This window comes from Thunnus maccoyii, chromosome 18 (assembly GCF_910596095.1).
Source record: "Thunnus maccoyii chromosome 18, fThuMac1.1, whole genome shotgun sequence".
Lineage (NCBI taxonomy): Eukaryota > Metazoa > Chordata > Actinopteri > Scombriformes > Scombridae > Thunnus > Thunnus maccoyii.
The window spans coordinates 9,647,731-9,675,597 of record NC_056550.1 but is presented as its reverse complement, the minus strand read 5'-3'; the positions used below and the strand labels follow the sequence as shown (position 1 = coordinate 9,675,597).

The 27,867-nt window shown below is 40.2% G+C and overlaps 1 protein-coding gene across 8 annotated transcripts; it reads left to right on the top strand.

Moving 5' to 3' along the window:
- LOC121883946 (ubiquitin carboxyl-terminal hydrolase 7) lies at window positions 1–26,264 on the top strand. 8 transcript variants are annotated; one of them, XM_042392396.1, is made up of 31 exons: window positions 1–411; window positions 6,044–6,148; window positions 6,438–6,636; window positions 7,127–7,265; window positions 7,651–7,739; window positions 7,850–7,958; window positions 8,338–8,468; window positions 8,954–9,008; window positions 9,098–9,178; window positions 9,467–9,557; window positions 9,756–9,838; window positions 10,392–10,501; window positions 11,285–11,462; window positions 12,855–12,999; window positions 13,281–13,411; window positions 14,336–14,470; window positions 14,688–14,789; window positions 15,068–15,173; window positions 16,362–16,454; window positions 16,605–16,672; window positions 16,968–17,068; window positions 17,709–17,862; window positions 18,895–18,962; window positions 19,716–19,824; window positions 21,031–21,108; window positions 21,659–21,759; window positions 22,879–22,978; window positions 23,404–23,523; window positions 23,650–23,721; window positions 23,971–24,061; window positions 25,858–26,264. In XM_042392396.1, exons 1-31 carry the CDS (start codon window positions 327–329, stop codon window positions 25,962–25,964), a joined length of 3,336 nt encoding a protein of 1,111 aa, XP_042248330.1. In that variant the 5' UTR covers window positions 1–326; the 3' UTR covers window positions 25,965–26,264. The 8 variants fall into 8 exon arrangements, with proteins under 8 accessions (XP_042248330.1, XP_042248323.1, XP_042248322.1 ...); XM_042392389.1 differs by having other exon boundaries at window positions 232–411; window positions 11,285–11,441; XM_042392388.1 differs by having other exon boundaries at window positions 232–411; window positions 19,722–19,824.
- Window positions 26,265–27,867: the final 1,603 nt, after the last annotated feature.

The following is a 27,867-nucleotide window of genomic DNA, read 5'->3' as shown; positions in this document are numbered from 1 at the left end:
CCCTCCCCCCCACCGTCAGCCAGCGACTCGCACCCACCAAAGGCGCCGAGATTGGGCGAATAGCGAGCAAATACGTCCGCGTTTCTCTACCCGCTCCCCCGCCGACCTCCCCTCCTCACTCCCCGGCGCTGACAGCGGACAAGGCCGAGGTCGCGACAGAGCAGGCCCGGCCGCCGAGGCTCGACCTGTCCACCCCACCTCCGCATCCTACCACACCTCACCAGCAGCCCAGAACCCGGTTCCCCGCCGAGCCGGCCCTGGACAAGGTCGAGGGTAACAGAGATAGCAGGGAGCACCGCATCACCACCACAACAACAGCTGCCAACATGAACCACCACCATCACCACACGCAGCAGCAGCAGAAAGCCGGCGAGCAGCAGCTCAGTGAACCGGAGGATATGGAGATGGAAGGTAAGACATGGCCCCACGCAGCGTGAGCGAGCACTTTACAATATTATTTACTATAATTTAACAGCCGCACGAGAATTGCATGAAGTTGTATTTGTGCAAGCGGAGCCGAACTTTACAGTAAACACAAGGCCCGAAGCTAGCTAGGATAGCCGGCTGCATTTTTGCTGATTGTGCGTCCGTTGCAGCATACTTCTGTAGAGCTGACCTCATTTGCGTTATAAGCTCGCTAGCTTGTATTTCTCTTTGTATATTCACACATATTCGAGAAGAGCTGTTCGTTCATCTATAATTTACTGTTAAAAGAGTAGCCACACAAATGATTCATTCGGATCAGTCACTGTATTTCTTCATAAACTGTTAAGATTTTGTTCATGTTAGTTTGCTGTAATAAGTTATCAGATGCGGTTTGCCAAATTATCACCGTTGATCATGGAGTTCCAGAACTAATAGAGTTCATAACCTAGCTAAATGTTTGTAAACACTGTGGTTGTTATCTTGCAATTAACATGGAACCATCGCTAGGTAAATTAATCTTGCTGCTCTGCCTGCACTGTGGGCTCTGGGTGAATTTTGACAGTTTCGGCACCTGCGTTCATCGTCAAAGTTGGGTATTCCGTACATAAAGTTAACAGTAGCATCTCTAGTCTTACTGATAACGTTCAAAGAATGCCCGTTAATAACCGTTCGATACAGTAAGTTAACGCTAGTGTGTTAGCATCGTGTTTGATGGCTTGTACACGATATGCGGGCCTGCATATATCGGTTAACGTTGCAGGGTAAAATGTCAGTTGGCCCGCTAAAGTGTGAAGTCCATAAAATTGTAATAATTTTAATTTATGTAGCAAATACGTTTAGTGCGGACAGCGTCGGTTATCTGTTTTGTTACCCTATGTGTTAAGCTGGTAAAAACGTAATGAACATTGCTAGCGGGGCAGCTAACTGCAAGCTAGGCAACTAGCTTCAAGGCCCGTTTCGGTGCGTTCATTCGTTGGCTAGCATGCTAGTTAGCTGATCAGCTAACGCTGGCGGAGGGGGGTGTGTGGCGTTCCAAAATGGTGGCTTGTATTTTGCAACGTTCAATTTGGCTGTTGCTCGAATGCTAGGCCTTGAACATTTGCCTCACGTAATCTTTTTCCGTTGTCTCAAATTGCTATCTAACAGTATAATGTACATACTCTGGTTGATATTTTTTCTCTAGCAGTAATCCTAGTTTGTTGGCTGGTACTAGTGATTCCAGCTAATGTTAGCTAATAACGGCCTGCAGATGAATCTGTGGCTAGTGTTTGCTAGATAGCTAAGTGGCTAACGCAGATGCGTCAATCCTGATTTGCAAAATTGACAATGATATAAGAAGTTTAGCCATTCAAGTAGAGGTAACGACAATCTAAAACGCTGCATGAAAACAATGCTTTAGTGTAGTCGTTTGTTAGTTTACATGTTGACGTTTGACAGTGTGTTATGTGAAACGTGCGGCAGTGCTGGCAAGTAGCGGTAGTTGCCGCTGCGGTAACGTTAAGCCAGGCCCGCACAGGGGCAGCGCGGGGATTTGCTGCTTCATTGTATGGAAGACCAAACGGCATGGAGCTCGCCATTTTTAATGATTAGTGTTTTTGTTACTCCGGTTTGGAGTCAGGACCACCTCTGCTCGGGAATAGCAAGCGTTTTAAACACAAAACATCCGTCCCTCCAACATTTTAATTACGTTTTTTACTAATGTCAACTTTGGACCGATTAGAGGCGTGTGGGAGCCCTCAGCATCACTGCGTCATTTAGTCCTAGTGATTTTATTATCTGTTCTCTCTCTCTCTCTCGCTCTCTCTCTCTCTCACACACACACACTGTTACTTGTTATTCAGTAGGACACAATAATGCTCATCTTTATGATCTGCAGAAATAAGCAAATAGAAACAACCAGAGTTACTATTTTCATTTTTCAGTTATTCATTTTATTACTTGTCACATTAGTAGCAGGTGCTCTCAAAAGACTCCCTAACCCCTTAGTTGCTGGTTCACTCTCCATGGGTAGTCTCCCAGTGCAGCCTTACAAGGACAGTAAACAAGTTGACATAGTAAACTCTTCACTTTTTCTCACTGCATATAGCAACACAGACCACATTATTTTCATGGTTTGAGGCTCCATACAGTTGCAGTGGCATTACTCCATCCTCTGCTCTGCATAGCTCAGCATATTATCTGTTTTGCCATATCAATGAGATTATGATGTCAGGATGTTACTGTCATATGGTCAGTCCAATTTTTATGCCTGTATTAGCTCTCCAAAAATGTTGAAAATTATGGAGATGAATAGAAAATGATCTAATTATTACCATTTGAAAAAAAAAAACAACTTTTCACAAAACCCCACTTCTAGTAGAAAATGATGATGGGTTAAGATTAGTATGCTAGTAAACAAATTTTAAGTCAAGATTTCATTCAGTGATATTATCTGTTCTTCAAGATACTGTTTTAGAGGTGTTTCACACCTCTTTGGTAAATATTCAGAAAGTAGAGAAACTGAGCTCAGTGTGGACCGATTCATCCAACAGCATTTTAGCCTCTCAGTGTGAAGTCATTGTAACAGGATTAGCTGTGCTGTTTTAACCTTGTTACTTTAGGTTAAACACACATCTGGGTTTTTTTTCAGTTTGCACAGCATAAAGTTGTCTCAAAGGAGAAAATTTTTCGTGATGATTGAACAAACTTTTACTTGTAGTTTTCAATCCACAAGGAAAGATTAGAATGCTATGTTGGCACTCCGCAATTTGAATAGAAAGATATGTCTGTACTTTTTATAAGCAGTTTGTGTTATGCTTGTAGCATAGCACATATTCAGTTTAATTAGTGATGTTTTCTTGGAAATCTATTTGAAAATAATAAGTCAGTCTGTAGAGATGCATGTGAATTTTTTTTTCTACCCCTTCCAGACACCTGCATAGTTTGTAACTTCTACATTAAGCCTATGTGGTATTTTTGTCCGATATGAAATCCTACATCCAGCTCATGCAGGTTTCAGTGACTGATCTGTTAGTCCATATTTCTCTGAGGTTTCAGGTTAGACTGACTCAGTGGGCAGGACAAGAAGTTGTCACAGGGTTGACTGACAGCACCCATTAGCAGGGTGTAATCCACTTGGGGAATCGAGGTCAGTCTCCTGGACATGGAGGACTCGGTCAGTAAACGTTACCTGGAGACACACAACTGACACTACTGTGTCTGTCAGCCCTGAGGAAGACAAGGAACTCAGATACACATGTGTAAGAGTTGTACTGACACAGCAACACATTTAGAGACACTGTGCTTGAGTGATCATATTAATACTGTATATTGTTTCTTTAAGGTGTGGCCTCTGGACCATTACTATTATCATCACAGGATCCAGACATATTTCAGTCACTCCTTGAAGTCTCCACATAGCTCCTCTTGATTGTGTCATCATCGTGTTTTGATAGATGAGACTGTGCATCGAGCCGTCTCATGATTTGGCTGGGATAATTGTCGTCCTTTGTGCGCGTGTGTTTTTGTTTGAGCGATGACTTGCAGCTTAATCCTGCATTGTGTCCATAATTACCCAGGCTACTGTAATGTTGCATGGTCTTTGTTACACACACACACACACACACACACACACACACACACACACACACACACACACACACACACACACACACTCTCTCTCTCTCTCTCTCTCTCTCTCTCTCTCTCTCTCTCTCTCTCTCTGTTGCCCTCGCTCTGTTAGACTGGGAAAGGAGACCTGTCATGCTGTCTCAGCAGGGTTTTCCCAGTAAAATGTTTGAAAGGGGAAGGGAAGGATCACTGCATGGAAATGGAGACAGTAGATGTAGAATAGTTCAGTTTTGTTTTGTTGTTGTTTTTCCAATCAAAAAATGTTCCGTCTTAATTGATGCTGTTTTTTTTAAATACCTGCTTTTTAAAAGGTGTATATATACACCCATCAGCCATAACATTAAAACTACCTGCCTAATATTGTGTAGGTCCCCCTTGTGCCACCAAAACAGCTCTGACCTATCGTTGCATGGACTCCAAAAGACCTCTGAAGGTGTTCTCTGTTATCTGGCACCACAACGTTTACAGCCGATCCTTGAAGTCCTGTAAGTTGTGAGGTGGGGCCTCCATGGATCAGACTTCTCTTTCAAGCACGTCCCACAGATACTTGATTGGATTTAGATCTGGGGAATTTGGAGGCCAAGGCAACCCCTTGAACTCTTTGTCATGTTCCTAAACAATTCCTGAACAATTTTTGCAGTATGGCATGGTGCATTATCCTGCTGAAAGGGGCCACTGCCATCAGGGAATACTATTGCTATGAAGGGATGTACTTGGTCTGCAACAATGTTTAAGTAGGTGGTATGTGTCAAAGTAACATCCACATGAATGCCAGGACCCAAGGTTTCCCAGCAGAACATAGCCTCTGCTGGATTGCCTTATTCCCTTAGTGCATCCTTGTGCCATCTCTTCCCCAGGTAAACGACGCAAACACACCGGGCTTTCCACATAATGTAAAAGAAAACGTGATTCATCAGACCAGGCTACCTTCTTCCATTGCTCCATGGTCCAGTTCTGACACTCATGTGCCTATTTTAGGTGCTTCTAGTGGTGGACAGTGGTCAGCATGGGCACTCTGACCGGTCTGCGACTACGCAGCCCCATACACAGCAAGCTGTGATGCACTGTGTGTCCTGACACCTGTCCATCATAGTCAGCATTAACTTTTTCAGTACTTTGTGCTACAGTGGCTCTTCTGAGGGATCGGACCAGATGGGATAGCCTTTGCTTCCCCCATGCATCAATGAGCCTTGGGTGCCCATGACCCTGTTGCAGGTTCACCGGTTGTCCTTCCTTAGACCACTTTTAGTTGGTACTGACCACTGCATACTGGGAACACCCCACAAGACCTGCCGTTTTGGAGATGCTCTGCCCCAGTCTTCTAGCCATAACGATTTGGCCCTTGTCAAAGTCACTCAGATCCTTACACTTGCCCATTTTTCCTGCTTCCAACACATCAACTTCTAGAACTAACTGTTCACTCGCTGCTTAACATATCCCATCCATTGACAGGTGCCATTTTGACGAGATAATCAATGTTATTCACTTCGCCTGTCAGTGGTTTAATGTTTTGGCTGATGAGTATATATTCACAAAATTTAGGCAAAATAAGGTTTTAAGAACTTGAATAATAACCACTTGAATTTTCCCTAACTTTGATAACCAAACCATGAAACTACATTATCCTAAGTATTGAAAGAATGTGATAGAGTTGAACTAGCTTGTATATTCATATTTTTTTATTAATAAAATTGTGTCAGTAATCTAGCAGATTATCTGTTTTAGGATTGAATGACCATTCAGTGTATTGCTGAGTTTTTTCTGTTCCTGGATTATGACTGGTAAATATGGATTAAAATGAATACCTAGTCAGACAGAAACTTTTTTCAGCTCTTGATGTCATATTTAATTGATCTTTCTAGGAAAATTGTCATTTTGTGACCTTCCACACAGAGTTAGATAGTGGCCTCTTGCTCATATAGTACAAGTAACAATGTTGAATACAGGTCTCTACCTATCATGGTACCTGCTACCCATACAGTCTTATTAAAATGTTCTCTTTGTGCAGCTGGAGACACAGACGACCCTCCAAGAATCCCGGCCAACCCAGTGATCAATGGTAATGTTGCCATGGCGGATGGACACAACAACACAGAGGAGGACATGGAGGATGGTGAGGAGCATGTGCACTTACACAAACAAACACAATTTAAAAACATTATACTCTCTTGCTTGTTTCAACGCTGTGGAAGAAAATGTTTGAAGTAATGATCTAGGTTTAACATCATTTTGTGAATGATTCAGTTGAATTGTCTGTGTTTTTTTTTGTCTTAAACTAGGTTTCAAAAACATTCATATCCAATGACCACTTGTACCAGGTCAATGACAGCTGGAAGAAATCTGTTCCTCTGTTGAACATAAACCCTTCCCGTTTTCGCCCCTCACCCACCATCTTTCCACAGACACCAGTTGGCGGTCAGAGGCAACTTTCCGGTTTGTGGTAGAGCGCTTCAGCCGCCTGAGTGAGTCGGTGCTCAGCCCATCCTGCTTTGTCCGGAACCTACCATGGAAGATAATGGTGATGCCGCGCTTCTATCCTGACAGGCCACACCAGAAGAGTGTGGGCTTCTTCCTGCAGTGTAACGCAGAGTCAGACTCCACGTAGGTGTCTTAGTTGGACGAGGGATTTGGGGGATATTGGATAGATACACAGGCACACGCTTAAAATGTTTAATGGTTTTTATTTCTTCTATAACATTAAATGAACAGATTTCAAGTATTTTTCTTTTAAATGGCCACATTTCACAAAATCTGTTTTCAAACTAAGACATCCCTCATTAGTGCTGATTTTTTTTTTTTTTTTTTTTTTTAAATCATTAAATACCTGTAATTTTTGCTGAACAATTGCACACTTTTCTGTGTTTTATAACTTCGAGTCACAGTTGATGCAGTGGTCGACAGAAAAAGACTTAATATCGATTTAAAATAAAATCTTACAGATCTGCATTACAATTCATTGGACACCTGCCAGAATTCTTTTATTTGAGGAAATGCCTTTCATGAGAAAATGGTCAAATTAATTCAAAAATATTTTGTCTCACAATGTGCAGAAATCCTTAAAAAGTAATGGATCTTGTTCTTGGTGTTTCAGGTCATGGTCGTGCCATGCACAGGCCATGCTGAAGATCATCAACTACAAAGACGATGAAAAGTCTTTCAGCCGCAGGATCAGTCATCTGTTCTTTCACAAAGAGAATGATTGGGGTTTCTCCAACTTCATGTCCTGGAGTGTAAGTACAGAAAATTATAGAGAAATTGATCGATGCAGGAGATTTAAAATGAACAAGGCAAATTAATATTAGTAGCCAGTTATGTTTTTCAGATGTGACAAGAACCACATTAGAAACATTGGCTGCCTATTTTAGAGCTGGTAGAGTAAATGCTGTCAAAAATTTAATTTTCATTTGTTTGTTGATTGGGTGGATAAAAGAGGCTGTGCTGGAAGGGCTGTTTTATTTTTGTCCAGCATAATCCAGTTTGCTTATTGTCTATTTGGTCCGCTCTGTTTTTGTTTTTTGTCATGAATAAAGGAAAATAAATAGAAAATATTAATAAATGCTGTTTTTTCTACCCATCCTTATTGATATTAACTGCTTTTGTTGTGTTGCGTTTCAGGATGTTACTGATCCAGAGAGGGGCTTCATTGATGATGACAAAGTCACATTTGAAGTCTATGTCCAGGCAGATGCCCCACATGGAGTGGCGTAAGTAGCTTTTAATTGTCTCTGGGTTTGCGTTTCTACAGTGATCCCAGGATGCATTTTCTTTTGATCATGAATTATAACCCTAACATCCACTTTCTCTCTGTATCCAGCTGGGACTCTAAGAAACACACAGGCTATGTTGGACTAAAGAACCAGGGAGCTACCTGCTACATGAATAGCCTGCTACAGACACTCTTCTTCACCAACCAGCTACGACGGGTATGGTTTTACCTTTGTGTGTCTGTTTGTGTCTTAGCTGAGATTTCCTATATGCTACCCTAAAATGTATATTATATGTGTGCACTAGAGCTTACTCTCAGCATTTGTGTGTTTGTACCCTTTGTCCACATGTTTATGTATCAGGCCAACATACACTGAAATTTGTACTCTAATACAATTCTGATACATACTCTAAATGCTGTTTCATAGCTTTTTCCAATTCTAAAAATGTGTGTTTTATTTGTTGTTAGACAAAGTTTAGAAATGATGTAGGTTTTCACAAAATCGGTATAAATAAGAAGCTCCAATCTAAGAGTCATACCAATTACACCTACTGGACAAATCTTGGTGTGAATCCTCATGACTCTTCTCTTCCCAGGCGGTGTACATGATGCCCACAGAGGGAGATGACTCTTCCAAGAGCGTTCCCCTGGCACTGCAGAGGGTTTTCTACGAGCTGCAACACAGCGACAAACCTGTCGGCACCAAGAAACTCACCAAGTCCTTTGGGTAGTGTATTTAAACAGACTTTTTAAAAAATTGACAGCTCTGTCCTCAGATGACAAAGATGAAGGCTAATTGAGAAGTAAAACCATTATGTAGTGGTTTTGGATCTAGTGGTGTAATTGTAACATTTTTTTCTGTATTTTCTTGTTGGCATTGTAATACTCAAAACATTGAATGTGGGGAGGAAAGTGAGATACTTGAACAGAATTTGCTATGTTTTAATAACATCAAAAAGGTCTTCTCATACAGCTGAATTTGTCTGTCAGTAATTTTATTTTATTAAATGAACAGCCTTTGAAAAACTTGTAATTGTAGTTATCATTGCAATTCAGGACAGTTTCCTCAGTTTATTGTGCTGTCCAATCAAAGATGATTTCTTTTGTAGTGAGCTTGTCAAACTAAGTTCTTTGTAGGATGTTACCTGGAGTTAAGATCAAGATCTGTGACTTGACCTGTAATTGTTGTTTTTTTTCTTTTACTGCATAAAGGTGGGAAACACTAGATAGCTTCATGCAACATGATGTACAGGAGCTGTGCAGAGTGGTGAGTTCTCTTATACTGTCTTAAGGAATATATGTGTGTATGTGTTTGCATGCTGAATAATTGACCTACTGTGCGCATGTGTGTTTCAGCTCCTGGACAATGTGGAGAACAAAATGAAAGGCACTTGTGTTGAGGGAACCATCCCCAAGCTCTTCAGAGGAAAGATGGTGGTATGTTCTCTCTATTTTTCCCTCTCTTTCTTTGTAGAAATAGTAGATATGAGCCGCTTATTTGTTGAAGGTAGAAATTTACAGACTTTTGTATTGCACAGTAATGAAGTGAAGTGGCTGAACTTAAGCAACTCAGCTCAGGATGTAGCCTGTAAAAAGCTCAGTTTAAGAATAGCAGGAGGTAAAATAAAGAGGTGACCCTCTTAGAAATAATATTTTTGACTCAACAGTTGAATCATATAGTCTGACCCCTGTGGGTTCATGTGTGTATCTGTTCTTGCTTTCCAGTCATATATCCAGTGTAAGCATGTTGATTATCGATCGGAGCGGATAGAGGACTACTATGACATCCAGCTTAGCATAAAAGGAAAGAAGAACAGTGAGTACTATCATGAACACATCAACTTCACAGCTCTTCTCAAACAATGGAACTGACTGATTTTTTCAGACAAATAGGACAGCGTCAGTTCAAACCAAGTCTCTGGTGTCATAATGCTACTCTCTGTTTGCCGTTTGGAGGTCCTTATTATCTATATGGATGTTTTTTTTAACTCATACATGCTCTGTTTATTTCCAGTCTTCGAGTCATTCAAAGACTATGTTGCAACCGAACAGTTAGATGGGGACAACAAATACGATGCAGGAGAGCATGGCCTGCAGGTGAGGCTTCACAGTGACTGGATCAAAATAATTTTTGCATCTTTTGCTGTAATTTATTTTACTTTGAACGAGTTTAGTTTTATGTATTTTAATTTTTTCTTTTGTCTCTATATCTCAGTTGAGGTATAAATTAATATAAAGCCAACGTTTATGTCGCATTATCTAATTAAGCAGGACCCTGCTGACTTTGTATTAACTCAGTGCACAACATGAATGTGAGACACTACTCTCTAATTGGAAAACATTTAACAATGCCAGCCGTGCACAGATTTGTTCTCTTAATAATCAGGTGGAAAAGCTGGAAAAGGTTTCTGTTCTGAATTTATGTAGTGTTTCAATGCCAAATCTGAAAAAAACTACTCTGAGGCTTCAGTATTAGCATGGAGGACAAGGAGAAACAATAACAAAAAAAGTATCTGTCCAGAGTGGGTTATCAGACTTGAAAAATGTGTTTGAGTTCAAATAAATTACTTCCCACCGGAAGCATTCAGGGTGAGAGTATGAATGTCAATGGGATGTCCTGACCAGATGCCTGTGTATGTTTGTACTGCAGGAAGCAGAAAAAGGAGTGAAGTTTCTTACCTTCCCTCCAATCCTTCATCTGCAGCTGATGAGGTTCATGTATGACCCACAGACCGACCAAAACATCAAGATTAATGACAGGTAGAACAAACACACCAGACCTCACTCTCACACTCTGTTATCACATGATCATTCTTTTTATTATGATTACATGTCTATTACTTTACAAACATATAAACACACTACCCAGTGTAAAAAGTAGATCTCTCCCCATCACTCTCAAAGACACAATGCGTCAGTGGCCAGTGCTCGGACATTATTTCAAAGAAGGTCTAATCCATATTAACATAGGTAGAAGGAGCCGTCTATTTCTAGAAATAGAACTTGAGCCTGCACTCTCTGAACCGTATGCCTTGACCTCCTTCACCCAGGCAGTGAGAAAGTGAGTCATTGAGAGTATTTCCTGTAGGCTGTATCGCTCTGTTTAAAGCTTACTGGGAACTAATGGTGTTTTAACAATCCACTGGTATAATGTGACACTTGCAGCAACACACACGCACAGACATCCGGAATAGCTAATTTTCCTCTGTAGCATTTCTCACAAGCTGTGAGTCATTCTTGCGACGCTGCCACCAGCACCCGGCCCCCCTAGGGTTTTGTATACGCACACGCACAAATCCAGGGTGTGCAGATGTGGAGTGGTGAACAGGACCGAGGTTACACTCTTGTTTGCTTTCTTTGTATATCTATGTTTCTCCTTCTCTTAATATTGGACCGTTTTTTTCAATCCTCTTTTTCTTCCACCCATCCATCCTTCATTTCTTCCTCTTAATTCTGCCTGCCATTCCCTTTTCTCTCCAATCTCACGTCTCCTATCTTCTCAAACTTCCTCTCTCCCTATCCCCATCATCCATCTATCAATAGGTTTGAGTTTCCAGATCAGTTACCTCTGGATGAATTCCTTCAGAAGCCAGACTCCAAGGACCCAGCCAACTACATCCTGCATGCAGTGCTAGTGCACAGCGGGGACAACCATGGCGGTCACTACGTCGTCTATCTTAACCCTAAAGGAGACGGCAAAGTGAGTGTCAAGGAACCAATAGTGAGAACAATTTTTTTTTTTATACACCTTTCACCAAAAATTCTGTGAGCATGTGTTTTGGAGGGGATGATGGGAATTTTCACATTTGTTCGCTATAGTTTTGAGAAACACTGGCACAATACTGCCGATGTTTGTCTTCAGCTGGGATGAACTATGCCAAGGGTGCTCAACCTCTAGATATGAGATTGACTTTCTCATCATAAGCACACAGTGGATTTCTACACTGGTCTAGTAAAGAGCTGACATTAGATACAAAGACAAATTCATCAGTCTAAAATCTTCAAGGATATTTCAGTCAGGATATTTTACCACATTAAATACGTACATTAAGAATGAAATTCAAATGAAGAAAGCAATTATGGAGAGCTTAGGAGTAACAACTAAAATGATGAATATGCAGAAATTATCAGTATTAAGGAATGTCTAACTGGAACTCTATATATTATAGCTGTATAATCTATATCCATATATACAGACCCATACCCACATGTTGTTGTACTTTTTTGTGTGGACATTATGCCCATAGAACATTGTTTATGTTGCAAAGAAATGATGAAGATGCCAGATCCAAGATACAGATGTTTTCTAGTGAGTTGTTGTTCCAAAAATATACAAAGATGTTAAAAACCAGGTGGAGCATTCAATGAGCTACCCATTTAGATTTGCAGAACAAATGCTTAACAATTGTTAGAAAGATAAGCTGCTTGACAGAAGGGTATGTTGCCACTTCATGTCAAAGAAAGGATCACTAACATGAATCCAGCTTTAGTCACTCACTACAAATTATGTAGCATGCACATTATGCATGCTACATAATTTCAACTGCAGAGTACAGTCTCTGTATTACCATTTTTTCCTCTATATGTAGTGATAAATATGCAAATCTGGAGAAGCTGCATGTCTACAACCTATTCACACTCCTCACTACTCACCCAACACCTTCAGCCACTCCCATTGACCTACTCAACCCCTCATTCTCGCAGGTTCAATTTAGGGTAATGTTGTTCACTACATGATTGATAGATGAGGCCAACTGGTTGAGCACCCCTGTAATAATCATTCCTTTAAGAAGAGTTTTGCAATGTGTCATACTGCTAAAAGATATACGCATCCTGTCAGTGTGTATGTTTTATCATAGTTTTTGTTATTAAAACATTTGATGATCAGTTAAAGTTGATCAGTTGATATTGGGATTGATTAAAAGCATGTATTAAGATGACTTGACATAAATGGTTGTCTTAAGTACCTTGTGGTTTTCTTCTCTCCTCCCCTCTCCTTTCATGCTCCCCTCCTATCCTTATCCTCTTCTTCCTCATCTCTTCTTTTGACCCCACTCATCCTCCTTTCACAACCACCTCCTCCCTCTGTTTGTCATTCTTTGTCTCTATTCAGTGGTGTAAGTTTGATGATGACGTGGTGTCGCGGTGCACCAAAGAGGAGGCCATAGAGCACAACTATGGTGGGCATGACGATGACCTCTCAGTACGCCACTGCACCAACGCATACATGTTGGTCTACATCCGTGAGTCCAAGCTCAGTAAGTAACATTCTCCTTCCTTTTTGTCCTTCAGCCAAATATCTTAAAAAGGCTTGTGTCTGAAAAACTGTCCCATAAACAGGTGAAAAGTTCTACCCAAGTGCCCCAACCGATGTGTTATCAAGTACAAAACTACAAATATATGAAGGGTGTGGGAAAATTTATTTCCACAAAGGCTGCCTCAGTTTACTGTCATAGCTATTTTAGTAAACACAGATAAGTTACAGTCTTGCACCCTGTCTGCCCTGTGATTCTCACCTGGACCTCTCCCTGTATTCCAGGCGAGGTGCTTCAGCCGATGACTGATGTGGATATCCCCCAGCAGCTTGTGGAACGTCTGCAGGAGGAGAAGCGTGTGGAGGCACAGAAGAGGAAGGAGCGCCAGGAGGCTCACCTCTACATGCAGGTCCAGGTAGGGATTCAGGACTTCTGTTCACGTGCTCTTAGTTGCTATTTACAGACCTGGAGTACCTTGGTGGCTGTTTAATTTTAGAACTGTACTGGTGTAGAGCCGCTTTGTGCAAACTAGGAAGGAACCTAGCTGTCATTTTGGCTTTATTAAAGTTTTACAGAATGGAAGGTACAATACAATCCTTCATTTTTGCTGCATTGCTTTGATTTAGGTAGGAAAAGGTAGGAAAGTCACACTAATTCAGTGTCAACATGGTGAACTTGCAGATTGAGCTCTTGCATACTGTGATGTGAAGGATGCTGCTCATTACATTAAGCCTGCAGTGGTGCAGGACTGCTAAGATATAGAATTGAGATGGGACTGTGGCAGTTGCAGTGTGGTTGAGATGACAAGAAAAGCTGCAAGTGATAATGAGGAAACGGTTTGTTAAAAGATAAGAGGTTTATCCTGTTCAAAGATGTTAGCAGCACTGACTTTATTATTTAGCTGTAAGTGAGGACAAAAGGCTAATTTCTCTCATTACTTTGCTCTGGAGAGGATCAAACAAATGAGAGGAGAACAAGTGGAAACTCTAGTACGCATTTTCCCCTATAAGCCTATGGAATTGGCTCTTTTTCTCATTTGTTTAAACTGATCTGTTTATTAGGATTCAGTTACAGACTGGTAGTTTTTTGTGTATGAGGAAAATGTGGGGTGGTTTTTTGTTGTTGTTGTTTTTTTGTCATTCTAAATGTGTGCCAGAAACAGGGACTTATCAGCAGTCAGGGCAAACCTTAAATATGCAGTCAAAATTCAATGATCAGCACATAGATACCTATTGCTTTTTCACAAGCTTTTTGTTCACTCACTTCATGCTTTGGTTCTTTGTCCTGTTTTAGTGTCGGTCGCTAAGGTTGTTTTTTCATTTCCTTCCTCCTCTGGTAGATGGTGACAGAGGACCAGTTCTGTGGTCATCAGGGCAATGACATGTATGATGAGGAGAAGGTGAAATACACAGTCTTCAAGGTCCTGAAGAGCTCCACACTGCAAGAGTTTGTCCAGAACCTCTCCCAGACCATGGTGAGAGAACCAAATTTGTACACACACTCAGTTATTCTGTATCCTTCATATTTATCAACAGTTGATACAAATTTGTCTTCCATCCTGGTGTGCTTCCCACCTTTATGTGAAATTAAGTCTTTTTTGTCTTTTCCATTCAGCTCGCTCCTTACAAGTTTAAACTAAGAATGAGAATAAAAACTTTTGGATAGAAACTCATTTATTGATGTGCTTGCAGGGTTTCCCACAGGATCAGATGAGGCTGTGGCCCATGCAGGCCCGTAGCAATGGAACCAAGCGACCTGCTATGCTGGACTACGAGGCTGACTGCAACAAGTCGGTAAGTGGTTGTGTTTGTAAGACCTGTTTGTTTGTGGGTGTAACCTCTGACATTTTGGGGAATATTCTCATCTGCTCTCACACTGATGCTAACACTGCATCACTGTATCACAGACACATGAACAAAATAAACGCACACGATTTTTTTTTTAACTCGTACCCACACTGTTTCTGCACAAAAATGGAAGAAGAACAGGAATAAGCTTCTACTAAATCGTGAGTGCACAAAGTTTTAGAAATGGATTTTTGAAAAAGTTTGTACATGTTTGTTTGTTTCAGATGATTGACTTGAGTGACAATGAGAACCCCTGGACAATATTTCTGGAGACGGTGGATCCAGAGATGGCAGCCAGCGGGGCCACGTTACCCAAGTTTGACAAAGACCGTAAGTTTCTTCAGTGTCAGAAGACAGATTTTTATATTTACTTTGTTAATGACATTTGACTTAGAGAGCTCAGTGACTCATTGTTTGGTACAAGATAGTCTGAGGCTAGTTAAAGCTTATGGCAGTGCAACGTGACCTCTACATCATTCAAGTTTTTTGTTTCAAACCAACTTTGCATTCAGTTTGTGTTGGCACAGACTAGGGCTGTCAACAAATATTCTCAATTCAATTATATAATTGAATTGTAAAAAAAAAAAAAAAAAAAACCAACAACAGACATTCACTCAATTGTGGAAAAAAAAGCACTACTACTGTCTGCCTTGCGAACTCTCACATGCACCTGGTCCACTGCACTGCAAGACTGACAGGAGTCTTACCTCACTTTCATTGATTGAAAATAAAATGTAGGTCAAGCTGAAATGAGCGATTAATTCAACAATAACCGTATGGTAATGATGGCAGAGAGTTCACAAGCCAACTCAGGCTGTAGAGAGAGTGATTTGCACTCCGAGAAAAAGCCCCCTCTGGAAATACTTCAGATTTTGGTAACCAGTATGAATATTACCTAACCTCTAAAAAAATTAGGCTATTGAATAAAATATCAATTACAAATCATTCATTTGATCTTGCTCTGAGAGACAGCGTGTTCTCAGTTCTCACTCAAGGACCAAAAACAGTGCAGAAAGAGAGGTCTGCGGTCTTCAAATATTTTATTGTATAGGACATTATTTTATTTGTTTAGCCTATTTTGTAATGTGTAGGTATGTAGATCTAGTAAAAGACATGTTTTTGTTGAAATAAATATACCTATACAAGTAGTTATGTCTCTCTTTATATTGGTTTGCCCTCATATGGACATAATACACAAAAATAGATATTCGGATGGTTTGAACTTGTGTGGTTTTTTTTAGAAGGAATAATTGAAGGTCATTCTTGGCCAATTTTGACAGCCCTAGCACTGACAAACTGCAGTTTTAAATACTAGAAGTGTTTGCTTCATGTGTTAAGATCACTGGACTATTACTGTTAAGACTGTGGGAAACTCTGACTAATGTAATAGGAGTAATGTTTGTTTTGATATACTGTCCATCTCTGTAAGAGTGTCTTCCTGGGAACCAAATTGTTGTCACTTTGTGAGAGCTACTGTATCTTGATTTTTTTTAATTTTTTTTTTTTTCCCTTTTTTAGATGATGTCATGTTGTTCTTGAAGATGTATGACCCCAAAACCAGAAGCTTAAATTATTGTGGACATATCTACACACCTATATCCTGCAAAATAAGTAAGTAACATCCAAGTATGTTTGAAGCTTAACACACTAGATCACATATGTGTTAGTTTAAATAGCATCAACTTAATGAGTTCTCTGTCTGCAGTGAAAAAAATGCTTGAGGATTAAATCATGTTTCTGTTCTTCTCTCTCTGTAAACAGGAGACCTGCTGCCAGTCATGTGTGAGAGAGCAGGGTTTCAGCAGGAAACTAGCCTTATCCTCTATGAGGTGATCTATTTATGTAGCTCTCATTTGCTGGCGCATTCCTCTGTCTCTTTCTCACTTGTTCTCACTCCTCATTCTCTCCTTCACACTCATATCTGGCACACAAGCTTTGTCTCTCAAACCCTCTTGTGCACGTTTTCACAGTTATTTGCAGCATCTCCTTTCTTCTCACACTCCTCTGTAGTTTGCTTGTTTACATATCTTTAACCGAATACTCACCAAATAGCTTCACTTTGGCTTTACAGCAGATGACTACATTTTCCATAATATTGTCTGTGTGTGTGTGTGTGTGTTGCAGGAAGTAAAGCCCAATCTAACAGAGCGGATACAGGACTATGATGTCTCTCTGGACAAGGCCCTGGATGAGCTCATGGACGGGGACATCATTGTCTTCCAGAAGTAAGACTTTGTGTGTCTGTTACAGTAGTGCTGCGCAGTGAGAGCTAACATCAATATGCAAACAATTTTTAAAAAAAAAACTTAGAATGTTTGAGAATGCACTTTGGCTTACTATTGTTATCTCAAATGTCCATAGATTTAGCTATATATTTGAGATTAACTGAAATTATATATATATATTTTTTTTTTTGTCAGTAGCTTTTGTTAAATTCTGTTCCAACAAAACACCAAAGCAACATGCAGAAGAGTTCACATGTCTGTTATTTCTGATGAAATACGGAGAAACAATTGAAAATTGAGATTTGGAGGGAGGGGGGTGGCAAATAGAAGTATGTTGCATTTGGAGAAACATATTGGTCAGAAATGTTGTCTGCAGGGTTTAGGATCTGTCAGTATAAATTTTTTATATTATTTCAGTTCTTTCTCATGTTCTGCTATCTTCATACTCTCTTAATTGCTCTCTCCCAACACTGCACTTTCACTTCCCCCTTCATCCCTCCTGCTACCTATCCCTCCATCTGCCTTTGGTCACATCTGTCTCAAGTCTTCCCTCCTATTGTTTTTTTTCCACCTCCTCCTGCCAACACTGCACACTCTGTTCCTAAATTTATCTGTTTCCTTCTTTCCTCTAATCATGCAGGGACGACCCAGAGAACGACAGCAGTGAGCTGCCTACCGCCAAGGACTATTTCCGGGACCTCTACCACCGAGTGGATGTCATTTTCTGTGACAAGACCATTCACAACGACCCCGGCTTCGTGGTCACACTCTCTAACCGCATGAACTATTTTCAGGTATGGTCTCTGCAGGTACTTGAAGTAAATGTTTGGAAACTAGGAGTTATTTAGCTAATTTCTTGCTATTTTATATGAAACTCGAAGCAGTATAAATCTAATCTTTAAAGGGTACCTATTATTTTTCATATATATAATGTTACAATATCGTATGTTCATATTAAACAAGGACAAAGTGTCAAATAATGAGGTAAATGTATGTAGAAGTAATCCCTATGAGCAAAAAGCACCGGCTTCAGACTGCTCTGAACGCTCGGTTTCCAACATTTTTTGTTTCTACTTTTAGCCCAAGCTGATGCCGGAACATGATGGATTTCTTTATATGGTCATTTGCTCCACTCACAGGAGTTCACTGCTCCACTCCGCTAACATTATGGCGTTTTTCCATTGTTTTAGGGGTAGTCACGCTGAGCTTAGCTGGTATGCTTTGAGTGTTTTTCCATTACACAGCATGGCAAAGTAAAATAAGTAGTTTACCTGTTGGAGGCGTGTTGGTTGTCTGCAGGTCTTCATCAAACAGCGTTTTTTAGCTCCGCTAATGACGCTCTGCTAATTCAGTGAGGAACATGTTTCATTTCCTGTAAATTCTTCACAATAGACATCTCCTATTATCTAGTCATTTAAAAGATTTTAATTTGAAGCAGTAAATCAGGAAATGTTGGGTTTTCATCAGCAGTAACTTAACACAACTCTGATACGGCTTCCCCTCGGCAAGCTTCCAGAAAGCTGGCCAATCAGAACAGAGTGGCCACAACTGCCTGGTAGAGATAGAGGCTGAACTGAGGGGCTGCATAAAGGGCCAGTATAAGATAAATAAGGAGTTTTTTGAACGGTGAACCATGCAAAGCTACTCCAGTGGAGTCCCAGAATAAAAACATAGAGTTGGAAATGAGCATAGTCCCCTGTTAAATATTTTTTCCTTTTTCCTTACAGTCTCCCTGTTGGCATTTCCTTATAACCGACACAAATGAAATCATATGACAGGTCTGCGGTGACCCCCTTTTATAATGTTTGTGCTGTGTGTTTTTTCAGGTGGCCAAGACGGTAGCACAGAGGTTGAACACAGATCCCATGCTGCTGCAGTTCTTCAAGTCACAGGGGTAGGAGGCTTGTCTCATCAACACTCTCACACAGATAATAGGCCTGCAGTAAGACTCAAAACTGTGAATATAGTAATATTAATAACACATAAAACAGATCACCTTTCTACACTTGACTGTCTCACTGTATCTCGAGCCAGGAATTAAAATAAAAGATTTTCAGATTTACAACTGGTAAATCACATGAGGCCAAAGGAAGAAAAAGAAACAGAGCTTTACTACTTGTTTTCTTCTTACCATAATTGACTAATTATGCTTTTGCTGTGGGGTAATTGGTCCTATTTAAAAAACATAAGACCTGAACTTGCAGTGTTCTGTTTTCTCTCACTTGATGTTATTGGAACATGATTCCTGGTGTAATAAATTACACAATACATGACATACAGAAAGAAATGAATAGTGTACATAATGTGCCCTCGTTCTCAAGACTTGTCATGTTTGCCTTTGATTTGATTACATGCAGTTGTCAGTAGAAATGTTGCGTAACCTGTCCCCCCCCACCTTTCTTTGTTGTTTTCCTCTTACTCCTCCCTCTCCTCTCCTCTTCTCTTCCTCTCTGTCTCTGTGCCTCTCTGAATTTTCTTGTCTTCTCCTCCTGTTCACCTCCATATCCCTCTTTTCTCTCCTTGTCCACTTGCCTCTCTTCTCTCCTCTGTCGTTTCTTTTTTCCCCACCTCCTGTTTCTCTTCTGCTGCCGTGCTTCTTTCCTCCCCTTTGTCGTCCTCCCCCCCTGCCTGGTGGTGTGGTGGCCAGGTACAGGGACGGTCCAGGGAATCCTCTCAGACACAACTATGAGGGAACGCTGCGGGACCTGCTGCAATTCTTCAAGCCTCGGCAGCCCAAGAAACTGTACTACCAGCAGGTAGGAATGGTTTGCCAACTCAGGGCCTTCTGGGATTTATTGTGTTTAATACTTTTTTAGTTTTCTTCCACATACGCCTACGTTTTTGAAAGGCCAAGACAGCTGCTAATGCCCCAAAGTGTTTTAAAGCAGTTCCGTTGTTCTTATTTCTTAGTCCTTGTTTATCTTAACATTTCTTAGTTTTGGATCTTCTCATTCTTCTCTGTATTCATCTTTGTTGTTCTAGCCTTGTCTTTCAAACCTTCATTAATATTGTCTCTTGTATATTTTTTATCTCTAAAATGATTTTGGATTTTCTGGCAGAATGAGGACAGACAGATGTTTTATCATTTTTCTTTCTAACTAAAGATACTTCCTACATTCTTGAAAGTTTAGCACAAAAACATATACCATTCTGTTTTATATAGTAAAACATGTTCAGAATAGAGAAACCAGATTTATGGCACATGCTGAACTGGTAGATATGCCAGCAGGGAGGTATCTTCTCCTGCCAGGCCAGCTGCAAGTTATGATGTAGCTGAGGTTTTTAGCTGATTGTCTAAGCGGAGCTAACACAGCTTAGGCTACCTTGGCTACCAGCTAAGTTTAACATAACAGTCCCTCATCCTCGTTTGCTACATTATTTACTAAATAAGACAGGTGGTACACTCCAGCCTCGCTGGTAGTTTAAGGCACTTATTTGTCTCTGTACAAGTAAATGTGAACTCGAGATCCTCCTACAAATTAAAAATGCATTGCACACACAGTAGCACCACACATTTATTTTCAATTGGAACCTGTGGGATCTGAATGATGGAAACACATCCATAGATCTCTGCATCCCATTCAAATAAATGATCAGTTAACACTTAAAGGAGAAATGCGCCAATTTTAGCTGATGTGTAGTTAGAAAGAGATGGGCTCACCAGACCTCTGTAGCTCGTTCTTTATCTCTGCTTGAGGCTAGCGGCTCGACGCTACATTGGCCATTACTTGCATAACACACCTGAATCTCTGATGGTGGAGTTGCATTGTGGGCAATGTAGGCCCCAGGTTTTACAAGGAGGAAGAACAGTGGAATTAAAAAGACTGCTGCATTACTTTTGTCATGTTTTTATAGAAGTGTAATGCTAAATAGGTAGTGTACTCTTTGTATGTCTTTCTGAATGCAGCACATTGCATAGCAAAACTTAAATTCTTTTTTCTCTCCTCTTCATCTATCCACAGTTAAAGATGAAGATAACAGACTTCGAGAACAGGAGGAGTTTTAAATCCATATGGCTCAACAGCCAGTTCAGAGAGGAGGTAACGCGCACACACTTTTTACTGCCACAGAATGTGTGACAATCTCATACACTTTTTCTCACATTGTCTAACTCCGTCTTAGGAAGATGGAACATGTCACTACAATCAATCAATCAGTTTTACTTAAACCATGCAGCATGGCACCAATACACTTTACAATTATATATATAATTAGTATATGTATTAGGCTCTGAACACTTGGTTGGAGTACAGAGAGAAACATTGAAAAAGACAGGATTGATCAGAAAATGGAACCTGTAAAATAAATGAAACATCAACATCAATACTCTTTGTAAAAATAAGGTCCAGTGTATGTCCACATTAATGAGTGGCATTCTTCATTAGTCTAGACTAGTAACAAGGTCCATAAATTCCATTGCTCTACATTTACATGCAAGTTGAAATCAGCCAGTAAAATTACTGTATCATATTTGACAAGAGCAATCAACAATAATTCAGAAACACTTTACACGCATAACTACACATGATAAGTCAAATGCTTTACGTGATATAAGCAGAGATTTTAACTGTGGATTTGGGCTCATTGCAGGAGATCACCCTCTACCCTGACAAGCATGGCTGTGTGCGGGACCTTTTGGAAGAATGTAAAAAGTCAGTGGAGCTTTCTGAAAAAGGCTCTGAGAAGCTCAGGTACTCACCCTGCAAGAATGTGTGTGTGTGTGTGTGTGTGTGTGTGTGTGTGTGTCTCATTGTTCCAGATGTGTTTCAGTGATTCAGTATTTCACTGAAATGTGCCTACTATGGGGTTGAGCTCGTATTGGTCATTACTAGTTTTTTGTTTTTTTTCACTGATCAAAACCAAGCACGCACCGACCTCCATCAGACAGCAAGCTCTTCTTTTCTCATCTGGTCCGCCCTGAGCTGCAGTTTTATGAGTGCACACATAATACTTCCTGTCACTGCTTAGAATTAAGCAACCATTGGAAGGCTTTTTTTGCGAAGTAGCTAAAGGTATCCCACCTTATGGAAATTTTGGCATATTATGGTGCACATTATGTAAATGAATTTAAAAACCAGTACACCCCAAATACAACACGCTATAAATATTACTCTGTTTCATTAAAAATGGCTTTCTCACGGTGAGGAAAACAAATCAAAACCACCACAGCCCAACTTGAAATATCCACAGTTTGTTATGCAATGTTAAGATACAGCTGTAGCGTTAGAGCACATTAACAATACTACTTTCATTGTGTCATTTTTAACACTCTGGCCAGAGACTCACTGTCAGCCCGAAGTTCAGCTCCCATTTTGATCTAAAGTACCTAAAGTAGCTTTTCATATAGTGGCATTTTTTTCATAAGTGCATCTTGGATGAGGACCAATAAAGAGAATGTGGTCTGGACAGTATCAGCCAGTAAATATGGCTACCATTTTGTTTTTTGTTGAACTGTTTTTTAACCTTTTGTCATACAAAGTTGATCTAATCTTTACCATGTACAAAACATGATTGAGGTTTATCAGCAGAATAACAGCCCCCCCCCTCCCCATCCAAAAAAAAAAAAAACTGACATGATGCTATCAAAAACCAGAAACATTTACAGGGTAATGTGCATATTTGAAAGGGTTTTTTGTTGTAAAGATTTTACTAACCTGCTGTCTTTAACAACTCTGGGTATTGTATTTATTACTTTTGTAGACACATTTTTATTTTATCTCTTGTTTAATATGATTTTATGCTCTGCAAATCAGTTTGTCTTTGAGAAGATGCTTTAGAGTATTAATCCTCACTCTCTGTCTCCTCTCCAGGCTGTTAGAGATAGTAAGCTATAAAATCATTGGGGTTCACCAGGAGGACGAGCTGCTAGAATGTTTATCTCCGGCTGCCAGTCGCACCTTCAGAATAGAGGTAACTATGTATGTTCAGTGTTCCCTGTTTGTCTGTTTTTGGTTTCTCTTCTCTTTTTAGTTTATTTTTTCTGATTTTTCCTCCACTTGAAGAAGCCCTCATCCTGACAGTTATATTTTTTGACACGGTCTGCTAAGTTTGTCTACACAAAAAGCCACTTTGGCAGCCATCGTTTACAGAGACTCTCTACTTGAAAGTAATCAGGTTCAGTTGTTAAAGATTAACTAAACAAGCTGAAGCACTGATCTCTTCTGGTTAAAAGCTTGAAATCTGTTGTCTGTGTCAGCTGATCTGTGTCAGCACCTGTTAACTACACCTGAGGGATGTCCAAAATGATGACCGTAATTATGTTAAATTGCTCTTGAAAGCTGCTCTGATGTCTCCATCTCTCCTCTCACCTTTTTCTATTTGCTTCCCTCTCTCAGGAGATACCTTTGGACCAGGTGGACTTGGACAAGGACAGTGAAATGCTAATCCCTGTCGCTCATTTCCACAAGGAAGTCTTTGGCACCTTTGGGATCCCCTTCTTGCTCAAGATCAGACAGGTGTGTATGTGTGCACACAAATGTGTGAAAGAGTGTTTATCGTCTACTCAACATGATGTATTACTTAATGTTCTGCGTTTGTGTGGTTGTTTCCTTCTTTGATTCCCACCCCGCCTCTCCCCACAGGGTGAATCATTTCGGGAGGTGATGAGGAGGATCCAGACCATGCTGGACATCCAGGAGAAAGAATTTGAGAAGGTAAAACATCTTTCTTTTAGTACACAACTGGAAACATGTCCTGTATTAAGTACATTTTAGATATTTAATATTTTCAGTTTAATATTAATGAAATGTCACCCAATGCTAAGAAGTGTTTTGTGCATATTTTTTATAATTTCAGTGTGACAGAACTCAGAATAAACAAAGCAGTCGTGTTGCTGTCTAAATATTAATGTCGTGCAGGTATACAGTGGTAGGCTGTTAATATGTGTTTTTGTGTGTTTTCAGTTCAAGTTTGCGATTGTGATGATGGGCCGGCATCAGTACATCACTGAAGACGAGTACGAGGTCAACTTGAAGGACTTTGAACCACAGCCAGGTATTTACACTGCTAATGTTACTGTACTGATGGCAGGAAGTGCTGTAGATGCTAATGCTAGTGCTCTTAGTACTGGGATTGCCTGAATAGATGGAGCTAGCATTTTATATAAGAACAATACATATATAACCAAATTCCACAAATAAAATGATAGTAGGGCTGTGAGGGTATGGATTCTCACGGTGACAAAGCCACATGTCCCTGTGGTTTACTGCCAATGCAAATAATTACTTTTTTTTTTTAAAATTTTTAATTTATTGGACTTTACAGTCCAAAAGTTATCTTAATAGATAAGATCTACATTTGACTGCTAGAATCTCCACTAATGCTGAGTAGTGTGCAGAAATGATCGCCACATTCGTACACCAGTCTTTGTTAATATAAATATACAGGCCACCACCTCGGGTTTTACTGGACAGCGAAGCAATATTGTCTGACTAGAGAGCAGTTAGCCCGGCTAGCTGGATAGCGGAGTTGGAGATACTCTTGGTGAAAATGAGGGCACAGCAGTTTGTCATTTCTCTCCAGGAGGTCAGAAGCAGTTTTAGGTAGTCTAGTTTATTGTCAATGGAGCAGACGTTGGCGATGAAGATTGACAGGAGAGCTGGTCAACTGGGGTTAGCCCTTAGCCTAGCTGTGATGGCGACTCGCTTGCTGCATTTCCACTTCCTTGCGCACCGTTTTTGGTGTCCCCCTGGGCGGTGGTTCTTGTGGGGCGGTCCTGCAGCTTGGTGCCCTGAGCAAGCCGAGGCAACGCAGATTCTCCAACGTATCTCCATCCGGTTGTGTTTGGCATTTTTTTAAAAAATTGCAGTAATGACGGTAATGAGCTCAACCCAGCGGTAGGCATCACATGACCACAGTGATGCGGTTATCATCACAGCTGTACATGAGAGCATGCAAATGCATCACAAGGACAGTCAGGAAATCACTCGTTTATATGAGACCACGACATTTGCAGAAGGCTCCAGTGAAAAACGCAGGATTCTCAGGCAAAATAAGTTGACTTTTGTTCAACATAAATACTAGTAGATACAAGAGCTGCAATGATTAGTCAATAAATCAATTAGTTGATCAACAGAAAATTAATTTGCAACTATTTTGATAATGGTTTTAGTCGTTTTCTAAGGAAAAATGCTAAACATTTGCTGGTTGCTGCTCCTCGAATGTGAATATTTTATGTTTTTATGTGTCATACATGATAGCAAACTCAATATATTTGGATTTTGGCCTGTAGATCAGACAAAACAAGTCATTAGAAGGTGTCCCCTTGGGCTCTAAGAAATTACAACAGCATTTTCCATTATTTTCATATCTTTTTATAGACAAAACGATTAACTGATAATGAAAATAATTGTTAGTTGCAGCCCTAGTAGATAACTTTTTAATCTGAACAGCTTAATTCTACTTTTTACTTCAAGATCGTCCTGAGAGAGGATTATGTTTCAGAGTTTTTAATCCTTTCTGGTGCCCACAGCAAAACAGCCCATTTATGTTTCTTAAGAAGACACCTTTAGAGACTGTTTGCTTTTACTTGTGGAAAATGTGATTTTAGTTTGATTAAGTCAGGGAACACGCTGCCACTGGTCCCCATATTTGTCTTGGGATTTAATACAGCAATGAACTGCCAACTGTAACACAATATTGATTTGATAGGAACAATGCTACTGCTGGAATTGTTGATGTATTTATACTACTGCAGTTATTAACACCTTCTCTGTCTCTGAATAATCATTTCAAACGGAAGACCTGACATGTAACGACCGCTCTGACGTGTCTCCTTCTCTGTGCTGCAGGTAACATGTCCCACCCGCGCCCCTGGCTAGGGTTGGATCATTTCAACAAAGCTCCAAAGAGAGGTCGCTACACCTACCTGGAGAAAGCAATCAAGATCCACAACTAAAGCAGCCCGCCCTTCCTCGTTGTCCTCCTCATCCTCCTCCTCCTCCTGCTCCGCCTTCCTCCCTACCTACTTAACACACCATAACCACAGACTGTAACCAACCATGTGTGCGTGTGTGTTTGTGTGTGAAAGACTGTGTGGGTATGCGTGTGTGTGTGTGTGTGTGTGTGTGTTCATCACTTTTAACACCCCGCCTGGACACCTCTACAGCTCTACACCGGCACTATGTCTTCAGCGATATGGATCTTACTGCAGCTGACGGATTATTCTTCAACCACAAAATAAACTGCACCAACCACCTCCTGACTGTTTATTTTGCTGTTTATATTTTTTTTTTTTATCGTCTCCCTCTACGTTCGAGGCTGTTTGTTTTGTTTTTTTTTCTTTTTTTTCTGGCTTCTCTAACTGTTGACTGCCTGTTTTTTTTTTTTTTTTTTTTGTTGCCTGTCTGGAAGTGTGAGAAATGAAATTGGATTTTAATATGAATTAAGCGGAGAGGGGAGAGGAAGTGGGACACAGTATAAATAAAAAAATATATATATACATAAATATATATATATGAACTTCTAGACTTAGTTTTTTTTCCCTCTCCCACGTCACTCACCAGCTTTTTTTTTTTCCTTCCGTTTTTTTTTTTTTTTTTTTTTTTTTTTGGGTTGTTTTTAAATAAAGAGTTGTTTGAAGAGGCATCATGCTGCTGTGTGGAGAGTTTGATGGAAGGATGTTTGCGAGGACTAACTGACAGAAAGGGAGAGAGGGCCTGATGGCTATTTTGCAGAATAATTTTTTCAAAAGCGGCTGCTAACTGGCGTCCATCCTCTTTTTAAAATGCCTGAGGCTCACTAGTTGCCCTGATGTGGTTCTTATATTTTCTGCTCCCATCCTTTAGTGCAACAAAAAAAAAAAAAAAGTATTTCCAAGTTTACACACAGTTCTTTCTCACTTAGTTTTGTTGGGAGGAAAAATAAATGATTTTTTTTTTTGTCTCTTTCTGCAGATCTTGTATAATAAAATAAGAATCCACAGCATCTGTTTAAAAATAAATGGGGAGAAATAAGAAGGAAATTTGTCTGTATTTCATCTTGCACGTTGGCACTTAACGTCAGAGGTTTCTCAGGACTGGCAAATGTACGTTTTGGCTGTGATTTTGAGTTGGTTAATGACTTTAAAGGAACACACACGCGCACTGACATTACACCCTCCTTGATTCTCTTCCTTTTTTGTTATTTGGGGGTTTTCATGTCTTTCTCAGTCATTCCTCTGAACACACACACACACATACACACACACACTCAAGCTTCTCCCTCCCATCTTCTCTTGATTGAAATGTCGCCTCCAGGTGGTTGGGAGCAGTAATTGCGCTGTGCTTGGTAGGGAGCCGCAGACACTTAGAGCCCCCACAGGTGTGAGGATTGTGTAGAGACAAAACCAGCATTGTAAGAAACACTTTAAGCCCTATGAATTTATTTTTCTTTTGGTTGTTTTATTTCTTTTAAAGCACAGATGGAATGCTCCCCTAATAGCGCATAGCTGGCTCTGTAAAGACAACATTTAAGAATTGTATATTTAAAAATATGAACGTGTAAAATTTAAGAGAAACACGCGCCTTTGTTGTTGGGTACAAAAGGAGCCAGGTGTTCATATTTCTTGTGTGTAGGGTTTATTTTCTCTTCTTTTTTTTTGCGTTCCTGATGTACCATTGACGATTTTTTTCTGTTACATTTGGATTATTTTTCTTTTCAAAACTAACGGCATTGGTTTTGTCTTGTTAAAAAGTGCAGTACAAAGATGACCTGCAGAATCACACCTTAATTTGATCTTTTCCAGTTTAAAATCCTCAGTGTAGCAGCAGTGTACGACAACTATTCCTGTATATTGCCTTTTTGCTGGAAAATGTATGTTG